At 31.5% G+C, this 14,578-nt stretch overlaps 1 protein-coding gene across 1 annotated transcript; it reads right to left on the bottom strand.

Moving 5' to 3' along the window:
* Positions 2,038 to 4,157, bottom strand: LOC109333937 (wall-associated receptor kinase-like 20). Its single transcript, XM_019569516.1, has 2 exons — positions 4,152 to 4,157; positions 2,038 to 4,000 (listed from the first exon to the last, which is right to left on the bottom strand). The coding sequence occupies exons 1-2, from the start codon at positions 4,155 to 4,157 to the stop codon at positions 2,039 to 2,041; spliced, it is 1,968 nt and encodes a 655-aa protein (XP_019425061.1). The 3' UTR covers position 2,038.

Raw genomic sequence — 14,578 nt, 5'->3', positions numbered from 1 at the left:
AATTAGATATAGATATATTAACATTAATGTTGAAAAATCAATAAGAAATATAATAACAACTTTTATTTATATAATTTGTTAAAACAAAAAATGTATCACGTGATTGTAGACTATGTTTTAGAAATATAAAAACTAGCGTGTCGACCGGCATTTTGCCGACTGACCCACATTTGTATTTTTTCTAATATATAATGTATCAGTTTCATGTTATACTGTTTAAGAAAAATAATTGAAGTATAAAAAATACAATATATAAAATGAGTAAAGAATGAAAATATAAATAAGAGAGTGTATAAAAGATTAATAATATATTAATATAAAAAATGAAAGCAATGAGGGTAATATGTGGAAGTTTATATTAGTTATTAATAAGAAATGATACAAAGGATAAATTTGGAATATAAAAATTATGTCATTGTAATTTTTATTTGTTTTGGCTTTAATAATATAAAAGTATATATATAGATATTGATAGATAGATTATAGAAATTTATATAAACAGTTAGAAGTTATAAAAATTAAAATTAGGAAACATAAAATACTCTATGAGTACTTATTTTATGTTTATTAATATTAGTATAGATAAACATGAAATTAGAAGTTATAAAAGATAAAATAGAGAAACATAAAATACTACATGAGTAGTTATTTTATGTTTTCATTTTATATATAATATAAATATAGATATAAATATAGATGTATAGTTGTATGTTTGATCATCATGCCAATATTTTGGTAAAAATAAATTATTTTCATTAAAAAAATAATTTTAAATGAAACTGGTCGATATGACCAACACAAATCAATTGAAAACTGGGCGGTATAACCAATTTTGATCAAATTTTAACTAATATAATTGTATGATCAATTATAATTATTCTATTATATTGAGACTAATTCTCCGGTTTAAGTGGATACAGTTTTTATAAACTGATCGAAACGCTATTACATGAGAAATCGCATATAATCTATTATTGATGACTAATTATAATCTTTTAGTGATGCTTTCATAGTATAACAACTTTACCAATACCTTTTAAGAGAAGATACTTTCCTAAGTTGTAAAAGGAAGATTACTTTCCACAAGTAATCAAATTCCATTCTAAAAAATCTATAGAATCCAATAATTGTATATACTTTAAAATACTTCATACTTTCAACAGAAATAATGCATCTGATTCCCCTATTTTCCCCACCCAATTAATCTAGGTTCGGAATCACTTTACTCCTTTCTCAGTGGACTACTCACTTTACCCATTGCCACTACTTTCTTTTCATATCAATGCAACTTATTTTTAACCAGCATAATTACTAGATGGTGCGTTTTCTTAAATAACTTAATTCAGCCCTTTATTCATTTTTTTTAAATAATCTATAAACAGCTTATTTTCATAAGCTTCTCCTTATTGAAATAAACTAAAAAAAGTGAAGGACACTTGTTCTAAGAAGCAGTCACGTATCTTAAAAGTGATTAATTCCTTATTAAAAAGTGATGAAATATCCTTACTAGTATAAAAAAATGAAATAAACTGAAAAGGTTATAGAAAAGTTATAAACTATCCTTATATACTTACTAAAATATGTTATATCATGATGATAAGCTCTTCCAAACATCCCTGATATCTATATCATAAAATTAGTTGAAAGGTGTGACTGTAATATTACAATATGTTGGGGGTAAAATTAGTCATTTGCTTGGAATTTAAATGGATAAAACAATTATTGACAATTTCCAACATTAGCTTATAACTTTTAGACAATATGTAAACTTCAAAATATACTGTTTCCTTTTGCAAAAGCTACAATCCCCTTTATTTTTTATTATCAAACAACTTTACATCATATTAGATAGAGTAGATAAACAATAATCAACCAAATGGAAGTACATCTTCTATTCCACAATGTGTCACTCAATGTCTTATGAGTTATGATTGGTCGAAAAAAAATTAATAATTAAAATTTTAACTTAAAAACATTTTTTTAATCAATCACAGCTCAGGACACATAAAGTATTATACATTATGTGCGAGGTAAGCTCTCAATCAAGTATATCATGATCTACTATCCTAATTATGCATAGGAGCCTTTGAACAATATCCTTCATGCTAGGCCTTTCACCTTTCTTCTCCCTCAAGCAATCAAGTGCAAGCTCCAACAATAGTCTTATACTTGCTATCATATTTTCATCACTCTCCAAAGAAATAAGCCTTTGATCCACCACTTCCATGATTGTACCATTCCTTGCATGTTGAGTAACATGAATTGCTAGATTAACATCATCTTGGTCCCTAGAAAAATCTATCACTTTCTTTGAAGTTAAAAGCTCAAGCAACACAACACCATAACTATAAACATCACTTTTATCAGTTAATTGATAGTTTCTATAATATTCAGGATCCAAGTACCCTAATGTTCCTTGAGCACATGTTGAAACATGACTAAGTCCTGGGTTAGCCAATCTTGAGAGTCCAAAATCTGAGACTTTTGCATTAAATTCATCATCTAGTAATATGTTTGTGGACTTAACATCCCTATGGTAAATAGGAGTGTGTGCTGAAGAATGCAAATAAGCCAATGCTTCAGCAGTTTGAAAAGCAACTTTCAACCTTGTTTTCAAGTCTAGGAAATTGGAATACCTTATAGCATGAAGATGGTCATAGAGGGTCCCATTTGAGATATATTCGTAGACCATAAGTGGTTGCTCAGATTCAACACAACAACCTAAGAGTCTAACTAGGTTTTTGTGATTAACTTGGGAGAGAATTTCAACCTCATTAAGCACTTGTTGAGTGCTTTTCAAGTTACCAACTTTAGCTTTTTTGACAGCTACAATAGTCCCATCTTGGAGTTCACCTTTATAAACTTCACCAAAGCCACCACTCCCTAACATCCTCTCTTGAGAAAAATCATTTGTTGCTTTCTTCATCTCTTTCATTTGAAACATCCTACAAGGTTTCTCTCCATCTCTTGATTTCAGCACATGTTCTTCTCTTTCTTTCTCATGCTTCACCACATAGTTAGAGACTTTGCAAGACCTAGTTTTGATGGCTAGAACTATAGCTAGAGATAAAAAAGTAACAACCCCTATTGAGACAACCAAGTTGGTTTTCCATTTGGGTTTTTTCTTGTACCTCAAGCAAGTAGCCACAAAAGGGTCCCAATGGTGTCCCTTATTACAAAGACACCTACCATAAGTGGAACACTTAGAATCTTTAGAACAACCCCTTTGTGTCTTACATATTGGTTCCTGTGGAAGATCCCATTGAATTTCAAGGCCTTCTTCCCACTGATTAGGAGGCTTATATTCATCCAAATGAATGATGCTTCTGAATGCTTTGCAACCAGAACTATGAAGCCTAATCTTGTAAGATGAAGGTACACCACCAGCAACAAAAGTGCAACAAGGGTGAATAAGACCACTTGCACAATCTAGTGCTCTTTTTGTTTCAACATGACCTGAACTCTCCAAGTAAAGATGGCAAAGACTAGAAGAAGTGCAATTGAGTGGAGAAACTAATAGTCTTGGAGAACAGTTAAGTAGAAACACTGTGTTTGATGAAGTTATCTTGAAAGGTAGTGATTGATTTAACCAAAGACCATTGCTTCTAGGCATGTCTTGTGTAACACATGAAGTAGTAGTAGTAATACCTTGTTGTAACCAAGGTGATGGTTGAATCACTAAACGTTGAGTTGAAAACATTATTTTTTGAACCATATAGGAACTTCCATTGAGGGTGTTAAAGTAAAGTTTTTGAGAGTGTTGATCACAGTGAAGAGCATAGTTTGGATCACCACAATTTGGTTCTGTGCTCAAAGGGTATGGAACTTGTATAGAGCCACAATTAGGGCAAGTCTTCTGTGAAAAAACATAATGATTATGAACAAAGAAAAGAAGAAAGACATAGCTAAAATGGAAGTGCTGGTTCATGTTTGATTCAAATGTTATTTTGCATGGATAGTTGGGTAGAAGAAGAAAAATCTTGTGGTACTTAATAGGAAGCTAGGACTATGAGCAAATTAAAAAAGAAATTCTAGACCAATGGAATAAAGTAGGTCAATTAAATTCAAGAATCTACAGTATGGAATACCATATAATTTCTTTTATATGGGACCAATTGATACCTCTGGTATGATCATAAAAATAAATAAACCTTCATGTCTCATATTTTACATTATATTTTGTCTCGAGTCAATAAAAATATATTACGATGATTAAAAAGTTTAAACATTTATTATTATTAATGTTTTTAATTTATTATCATTAGTCCAGAATAATATATGATATAGGATTTCAGATAACAAATCTCTATTCCATAAAATACCTTTCCTTGCTATTCTTTATAAGGTGCCAGGAGAAAATGATTTTAAATTACCATGTTTCCTAAGTTTTTCTTTATTGCATTTAGTCAAGCAGCACTTAGATAGTGATGATAGTGGAGATCAAGCTTACTAATTAAAATATGAGTGATGTTATTCTCACATACAAAATTATATATATGTCATGCTTCTTTGGGAAAATAAATGTGTAGTTTTGGTTTAACATCTAGAGAGAAAGTGATTATAAGAATTTTGATGTGCAAATATCATTACACAACTTACACTTCAATATATCAAAGTGCTGAATCATTATGATCCTTGCACCATGTACAGAGCCAAATGCTCCCATATTAATATTCTGTATAATACATGGATCATGCACAATATCACTGTTTATCACATGACAATGAAGTCCAAGGTTCAAAGAACTATTAGAATGTTTCAAATACATGTTAAGAATACTGTCTTTCATCACTTTCACTAGAATTTTCTAAGCCAATAATTAGTTTTCCTAGGTGGTACTTTCTAGATATTTGAACAAACTTATTCTCTTGCCAGCACCCTTGTGCAGTGGGCCCAAGATCCCAATTGATCAATATTCTTTGGCTGCATTTCTTTCAGTACAAGGGATTTCTCTTTTTATCACTACGCCAGAGTTACAGTTTAACTGCGTTTATTTTAGATATATAAGAACACTTTTATGTGCTTTCTGTTTGACAGCAGTAGTATATTGTTATCATTAATAGCACTTCTCAAACACTGTTGTATTGAATATATACTACAACGCATCACACAAGAAAAGCATTGTCATATAGTGCATAAATACAACAATGCATCATCCACAAAGCTTTGTTACATAGGTCTTACATAAACAATATATTTTATAGGTATTATTAACGGCGCTTATAATTGGGTTGTTGTAGTACATATATATTCCAACGCATTATAAAAAAAAAACGAATGTTGTATTATTCTAAATATTTTCAAACGCACCTTAATACAACAGCGCAACACACATTGTGTTGTTGTATTAAGCATGTATAACAACGATGTCTATGAAAGGCGTTGTTGTATTTATCCTTTACAACAACGCATGATAGAGCTTCCCCTAAAATTTTTCGTTGATTTGTATAAATTAATACATGCATACACATTTATTAGCAGAACAAATATTCTCAACAACACAACATTTATACATTCTGAATAATACAAACACATTAATACAAGCTAGCAGTTTATTTTATTAACATCAATACAATACATACTACAAACAATGAATATCATGCCAATTATATTTTTACAGAGTACATAATTACAAAAATAATTAAGCAAATTACAAAGAAACAAAATTATACAAATTACAAACAATCAAAATTAAGCTATAATTATACAAAGACGATTTGCATCTATTTTTTCCTTTTCTTTGATTGTTTTTTGCTTGTAAGGTCATCCTTGATTGGAGGAACATATTGATTCACCTAAGCCCTTCATCATGATCATCTCTTGTATATAAATCATCATCCATAGTTGGTCCGCTCTCACGCGACTAATATGTCACAAAAAAGATCATCTTCATCAATATCTTCATATTCTTGGTCATCAATATTATTGATGATTATTTTGTTAGTTAAAAGAACAATGGACCATTTCATATCAGTTGGGTCACTAACATAGAATACTTATTGAGCTTGTGATGCTAGAATAAATGACTCATCTATATATCCTGGCCTATTAAGATACACTTGCATGAACCTTAACTCATCAACTCGGAATCCATTGCTGTTATCAACCCACATACAATAAAAAATCGGCATTCAAAATATTGTGTAATCCAATTCCCATATTCGTTCAATCACTCCAAAGTATGACATATTCGCATATATTGGGTTTCTATCTTTTACACTTGACATGTGTAAAGTTCGAGCAACAAGAGTCACACCACTATTTTGCATTTTACTTTGATCATCTTATTTTTTCGTATAAAATGTGAACCCATTAATTAGGTAACTAGTGTAGGATAAGACATGAATACTTGGACCATTGGCTAACCATTTCAATCTTTCAGAAACTAAATATGCATTTATATTCAACTCATCAAAGTGATTTTTTAACCACTTTATGAAACATTGATTATGCTTTTTGGAAATCCAATTTTTATTCTTACTTTGGTAAAACTTCCTCAGCATCTCCTTGTTTATTTTAACATATGGCTCAACCTCGTTGGCATTGTGTAAAACATATAAGTGCGCTTGCTCCAATTCGGTTCTTGTTATAGTCAATATTTCATTCACAGTAATACCTTGACCAAATGTTTTTTTTTTTTTGCATATCGAGGCTTTGGAATGTCCATGAAATCACCATCGGTAAGGTATCCGGTACAAAAATCAAGAGCTTCTTCAACAACATATCGCTTGACAATAAAATTCTCTAGTCTTGATCGATTCTTCACATATCCTTTTAATATCTTCATATATCGCTCAAAGGGGTACATCCATCTCATATAGGAAAGGCCACATAGTTGGGTCTCTCGAACAAGATGAATGCTTAGATGAACCATTATGTCAAAAAAAGAATTGTCTTTGCAATGCAGATAATTTGTCAAAATAATTATGTCAAGCTCACACAAAGTCAAAATAATTTGTCTTTGCAATGTAGATAATTTCTCAGGGTCAATCATTTTGCTACAAATTATCTTGAAGAAGAAGAAAAACCTAATTATGGTTCCTCAAACTTTTTTAGGTAGAATTGACCATAGTCTAATAGGCAAGAAATGCTCCATAAGTACATGACAATAATGACACTTAAGACATTTTAACTTAAGGTCTTTCATTGATACGAGGTTCTGAATGTTGCAAGAGTACCCTCTAGAACTTTAACACCATGAAGAAATTTACAAAATTCAATTTTCTCATTCCTCGACAAAGTATAAGCTGTAGGAGGTAGAAATGTATATTTTTCCTTCGTTATTGACCCCAATTCCTTTATTATTCCCATACTAACCAAGTCCAACCTTGCATTCAAACCATCTTTGGTCTTACCATGGACTTTGAGTAAGGTATCAATGAGACTTTCAAACATATTTTTTTCAATATGCATAACATCGAGGAAATGTCTTACATATAATGAACTCCAATATGACAATTCAAAGAAGATTGACATTTTCTTCCACCCCTTTGTGAAATTCCTTTTGCAAAAGGTTTACCAAAGTTATTTTTCAAACCCTTTAGTTTTGAATGAGTATTGTCTTCACATACATGACATGCAAAATGTCCCTTTGTACTATATCTAGACTGATTACCATAGGCAGAGAAATCACTAATTGTGTCGAACAACAAAGTCCTGAACTTGAATATTTCTTCCCTATACGCATTATACACATTTATGTCTGTCTCCCACATTTCCTTCAAGTCTTCAATTAATGGAACCAAATATATGTCTATGTCATTTCCTGGTTGTTTAGGTCCAGAAATTAACATAGATAACATCATATATTTGCGCTTCATGCATAGAGAATGAGGTAGGTTGTATATCACCAATATCACTGGATCTGTATTGTGGGAGCAACTTTGAACACTATGTGAGTTAATTGCATCCGTTTACAATGTAAGGCATAGATTTCTTGATTCTTGACCAAAACTAAGATAGTCATGATCAATTTTTCTCCATTGAGGAGAATCTGGACAATGTTGAAGCTTGCCATCTTTAATCATTTCTTCATCATACAATGTCAACGTCTTTGCATTTTTGGAATTGCTAAACATACGCTTGAATCTTGCTTTGATGAGAAAATACCATACAACATTTTTGGGAATTGAGTCCTCATTCTTATATCGTGATACATTACATTTAGGACAAAACTTTAATGAAGCATACTCATTAAAAAATAAGATGCAATCATTTTCACAAGCATGTATCCTAGTGTAGTCCATGCCAATGGAGCGTAACATTTGTTTTGCATCATAAGTTCGAGAAGGGAGCACATTATCTTCCGGAAACATCTCCTTCAGAAGTGCAAGCAAGTTAGTGAAACTCTTACCAGTTCATTTATTAACAAATTTTAACTTATACAACTTTGACACTGCTTCCAATCTTGTGAATTTAGTACAACCATCATATAATGGTTTCTCATCATCGCTTACCAACCGCTGAAACATCTTAGGACAATCTTGAATATCCTCTTCGACAACGTTTGTCATTTCCTCGAAACGATCATCTTCATATGCATTTGTGTAGTTGTCTTTTATATGCATCTCATCATCACAATCCACAATGTCTCTCTTCTCACCATGTCTTGTCCAACATGTGTAACTTTGATCAATATCGTGACACACTAAATGAACTTTTAACTAATTTGGAGTAATTCAGTTTTACTAACAACAACATAAGCAAGGACATAAAATTCTATTAGGGTTTTCAACATTCTCAACTGCTAACCTAACAAATGATTTCACTCTTTCCTCATACTCCTTCGTCAATCGATTGACACTCATCCATTTTCGGTCAATTTTCTATTAACCAAAAAATATAATGAGAATAAATCCCTAAAGCTAAAGCTTGAAGTTAAGCTCACCAAGCGGAGAAAAATACATTATTATCTAATTAAAGTTAAAGAGGTCGGAAACCCCAACTCAATACAAGCTAAATGAGTGAAATCACTTTCACTCATTTATAAGGAAAATATTTAGAACTCAATACATAAATATAATGTAATTAAAAAGGGAAATCATTATAAGGAAAATTCACTTTCAATTCAGTTTTGAATGCGTGAATGATGATTTTGAGGTTAAACAAGTGAAAGATTTTCGAAATCAGTAAAGAAGGATTTTCATGTTGAATGAATGAACGATATTCAAAATTTGGTTTTGAATGATGATGAAGTTGAATGATTTTCGAGGTCGATTTTGAGAGTAAATGAGTTTCACTGCTGAGTAAATAAGTGTTGGGATAGCTGAATGTTTGAGAATATTGTGGGAACAATTTAATTTTCTAGTTTTTGATAGCATATCCAACATCGCATAATGAAGACATCACTGTCAATGATACCTAATCAACAACGCCACCTACAAATAGCGATATGGAAGAACTCCCACTCAAATATAAAGAATGTAAGTATTCAACAACGCTTTTCTACGAATGCGCTGTTGAATTAAATGTAATCAACATCACATTGTTAAAAAATCGTTGTTGTATAGGTATAACAACAACGCATTCGTAGAAAAGCGTTACTGAAGACCATTATTTCTAATTCTACATAGTTGAGCACACAACAGAAAATAACCTGAATGCATACAGAAACAGAACAAAACAACAAACTGAATACATACAAAAACACCAAATCTCAACTATATGAACACAACTGATTTTATATATTGAACATTAATTACACTGTAATATTACATAAACATATATTACATACACCAAATCATACACATTACATTGAATATTAATTGAATTCCCTGAGCTACAATCTGTGCAAAAATCTACTATACTTAATTGCCAACACAACTAAGTACAAACTTTGAGATGATTGTGTCAATACCTTTATACGAGTCAACTTGATTTTGTGTCATGGTATCACTTTTCTAGAACGATTACAACCTCTGTAAACTCTCACTGCACTAAATAATAAAAAATATACTTAATTACGAAACAACTAGGAAAGTAAAAGTGTAACTAATAGTTTAAATGAGTAGTCCACTTACTTAGAAAACAATTCTTTCATAACGGGGTACTTGTCCGGAACACCATGTGTCAATGAGTCAAAGTAGTATATTTCTTCATTGATCTGATTGATGACAACCACAAGCCAATGTTGCCTAACAAAAAATATGTACATGGTTAGGAAATGTTAAGCACAACAAACATACTAAAGACAAAAATATAAAATACAATTAAAAAATATTCATTCGGTATTAAAAGGTGCAAGAAATAAATTTGCAGCTTCTTTACGAATGAGGAGAGTATCTGCAATTCGTTTTGTCTATTCCTCAATCTTATTTTTGTCACTCGACACCAAATCGATAACGTGTGGGATATGAACATCACCTTTTTCTTATTTACCGAAACAAAATTTTCATACAAGTACCTAATATGTATAACACAAATGTTAGTTAATTATAACACACCGTCATGTAGAAGCCAGAAGTTAAGAAAATATAATTTACCTCATATATACACATATAGCAGTTGCACCTAACCATTCATATTTAGTTACATCTTCGAATTCATTGATGCTAACGTATTCTTCAGCATCAATCCCGAAGACTTCCTTGGGAATTGATATACATATTATATTATCTCCCAACTTATGTACATGCTCAAACAACCTAGTACAATAGGTTGTAGTCTTCTTGGAGCTCACATCCCTAGTAGATGGCTTTGAGCTCACATTTTCGGTAGATGACATCGAGCTCATATCACTCGAAGATGGCTTAGTCTTTTGGATGCTACTGGGGTGGAATGTACATTTTCCTGAAATATTCAATAAAAATATATCAATTATAGATCAATATATATATATATATATATATATATATATATATGCATAAGGTAAAAAATCATACCTTAGAAGAAATTACTTGTACAAGGCCTACTGGCTAAGCCACAAAGGTGCCTATAGCCCCTCTAACTATGAAGATATCCTCATTGAGAGGAATTGGCAACAACACATCATCGTCGATTGCAACATCAATCGAGACCTTCACATGATGGCGTGTGATATATGCATTATGCAGCATAGCATCAGCCGACTTGTGCACTTTTCCAACACCAACTACTCGGCTAGTTGGGGTATCTAGGAAAAGTTTGCAACAACTAATTCTATGTACGTTAGTTAAAATATTTAATTAGTTTACGATTATAAACTAAATGGAAAATAAATTAAAATAAGTTAACTAAATTACCCCAGGAATGAGAATCGGAATAGGAATGTTGTAAGGTGCAGGTGTGCAATTCTCATTGATGGTTGAAGGAACAATGACATCAACAGTAGCTAGTCATTGTCACTTAGTTTCCTTCACCTTCATTGATTGCTCAAATTCATTGAACCGTTACATGGGGTCATTCAATTGATTTTGAACCTAGCTCATTTGGGCTTTGGTTGCACGCTTTGGATGTGGTACAAATATTCGCTAGCTAACCCCAAATCCTGCACCTTAGATACAGCCAGGGTAGATAGGCAGACCTAGTGCCTTATCAAGTATTATGCGATTATCCGGGTGTGCCTCCTTTTTATTTTAGGGAAACCTGACAAATCAAGATAAAACATAATGTTAATTAATCACATTTTGATAAATAAAGTACGGAAATTAAGTATAATTAAAAATGAGCACTTACAACACGTCTTGTCGCTTCTTGAACTTGCTCATTATCGATGACACCATCCTTGTTCTTACGGACATCCACCCATAGAATATTGAGTTCTACTCCATGTGGAGTTATAGGTGTATTGCTTTTGTTGTTCAACTGCCAAAACATAACCAATAATGTACTTACAAATTAACAATACTTACAATTGTTTTTCTAGATTCCTCTATATCCCGCTCGAGAAGCTCAGTATAGATACAAAGGCTTAGATGCCCTCTTGTGGTTTTCATTACTTAATTTCTGAAAAAACAAACAACATTAACATCAACAAATATATATATATACAAAAGCATATATACAAAAGTCAATACAAAGAATATGATTTTACCAAGAAAGACTCGTCTTGTGTGTGTAGAGTGACAAAAGTCTTCCAATACTCTTATTCAATGATATTTTCATATTTAGTTGGAGGTTTTAGGTTGACATTACCATCAACATCTCTGAGTAATTTTCTGGCATCAGTTTGGAATTGTCGAAGAGCCTTGATAGTCGATTTAAGGATATAATCTTTATGCTCCTCACCAACATCAAAAGTTGACTGAAAACACATGCATGCAAACACATGCATATACGTACGTACATTACATGAAAACTCATATACGTACATTGCATGAAAACACAAAAATACAAAAACTGAAAAATAAACTCACTGTTATTTCATTCCAAATATGTTCCTTCACGACATTCCCTACATCAGTCCATTTGTTGAATGTTAGCTTCACATTAACCACAACCTCAATATAGCTTACCAATGAGTTGCCACCGTTCGAGTTTAATGGTTGACCTTTTGAGTTCCATTGAACTTCTATCTTCACATCCTTACTTCTTGCCCGAATGACATTCTTCATGAAGTCATTCCACGTGGAGTTCATTTTTTAGCAATGATTTGCTTGTCTTGTGAAGTCGGTGTAGCTTCGTCACCACTATGAGAACCATGATCGTCACTTTGGGAAGCCATTGATGAAGTTTTTTGAGGTTTCTGAGAGTACGAGGGTTCATGAGAGTATGATAGTTTATGAGAGTATGAGGGTTTGTTGAGAGTATGGTGATTTCTTTTTGATTAAGTTTGAGAGCGTAGAGGGAACTGATTCATCTTTTAGATATTTAAACTATAGTAATAATTCAACAGTGCATATTAAAGATAGCATTGTTGTATCGACATTTTCAATAATGGATATCAAGATAGTGTTGTTGTATTGACATCTTCAACAGTGTTTCTTTAAGGGTTGCATTTTTGTTGTGTATCCAGCTGTTCACTACTCATTTTAATGAACACATCAACAACGCTTCCTGAATGATGCGTTGTTGAATATAATGTAATTCACAATGCTATCTTAACTATGCGCTATTGAATAAAATATAATTGACAGCGTTATCTTAATTATGTGCTGTTAAACTGAACTCATTTTCCAAATTAACAGCGTATTTGTAATTATGCGCTATTAAATTAACATTTTGTATTACGGGTCAAAATATATACAACATGAATATACGTTAATTAACATGAAGTTGTCAAGAAGTAGATTACCATATTAGACATTAATGTAATATGAAACTGCAAAAATATTAAACATTAAGTTTTATTAATTTGTTTTTTGTGTTTATTAAGTTTTGTTAATTTGTTTATTGTGTTTATTAATATGGAACTGCAAAAATATTAAAGAAAATAATATTTCAAATAAATAACAAAAAATAGAAATTAACATTCAAAATAATTTTTCATTTTTCATTCAAAGAGTCAAAATACATTATAAAGAACTAAATGATTTAATAGATTACAATGAACTCAATGAAGAAAATCAATAAAATAAATAATCTCTAGATTAAATCTTCATCTCACGCAAATCTTGTATAACAATCACTTTCCTTATGAAATCTGGACCCTTTTTGAAAATCAAACGATGTTAAATACCCCATTGACAAGATTTCAATGAAGAAAATTAATGACATGAATGAAGAAAATCAATAAACTTAATAATTTACAAATTAATTCTTCATCTCATGCAAATCTTGTATAACAATCACTTTAATTTCCTTCTAAAATCTTGATTTGGTAGACTACAATGAAGGAAATAAATGAACTGAAAGATGTCGCAACCCGATTTTCGGTTGGAAGACCGGCTCTACGACTTGGGAGGAGGCGAACTCAATTTCTACCTCTCCCGATTGATTTGGAGTCGCCACTACGTTTTTTGCGGTTAAAACGTAGAAAACTCTTATTATGCCCGATTTGGATAATATGATCTTTAAGCATAGATTCTAAGCTCAGGAGTCGATTACGGATCGGGGAAGGTATTAGCACCCCGTCCGCCCGTATTAAAACGGTACCCTCGCTAATATCATGGACTTTTATACCCTTAACAATTATTCATTTAAAATTATTTATTTTTATTATTGAGCCTGACAATATTGACTTTGGTCCTACGTACCCCTATTAAGGGGATCAAGGCTTACGTAGTTCTATTTCAAAAATTGTTTTTACTTTGGTTGATTGTTAATGATTTGGAAAATATCGATTAATTTATTGAATTGGTTAATATATAAATGTTTTGATTCAATAAGACTAATAGATTAGAAACGGTATTGGTCGTAGACCTTCTCCTCATTTCTATGGGAGTTAGAGACAACTCGAACCATGACCTCACTATAAAAGTCTCATAAAACTTGTTTGGTAAATAGTTTTAATTATTTATATAGAATTAATAGTTTAGAGACGGTGTTGGTTGTAGACCTTCTTCTCATTTTCGGAGAAGTTAGAGACAACTCGAACCATAACCTTACTATAACAATTCCATGATTAATTTGGTAATATAGTTGAAGAGCCAAAGTTTTATCACATTATTACTAAAGAATATATTTTAAGTACTTACATTTTTATAACTAAATTAATTAAAAC

This window comes from Lupinus angustifolius, chromosome LG19, assembly GCF_001865875.1.
Source record: "Lupinus angustifolius cultivar Tanjil chromosome LG19, LupAngTanjil_v1.0, whole genome shotgun sequence".
Lineage (NCBI taxonomy): Eukaryota > Viridiplantae > Streptophyta > Magnoliopsida > Fabales > Fabaceae > Lupinus > Lupinus angustifolius.
Note: the sequence above shows the minus strand (reverse complement) of the source record. Positions and strands in the feature narration are given on the sequence as shown.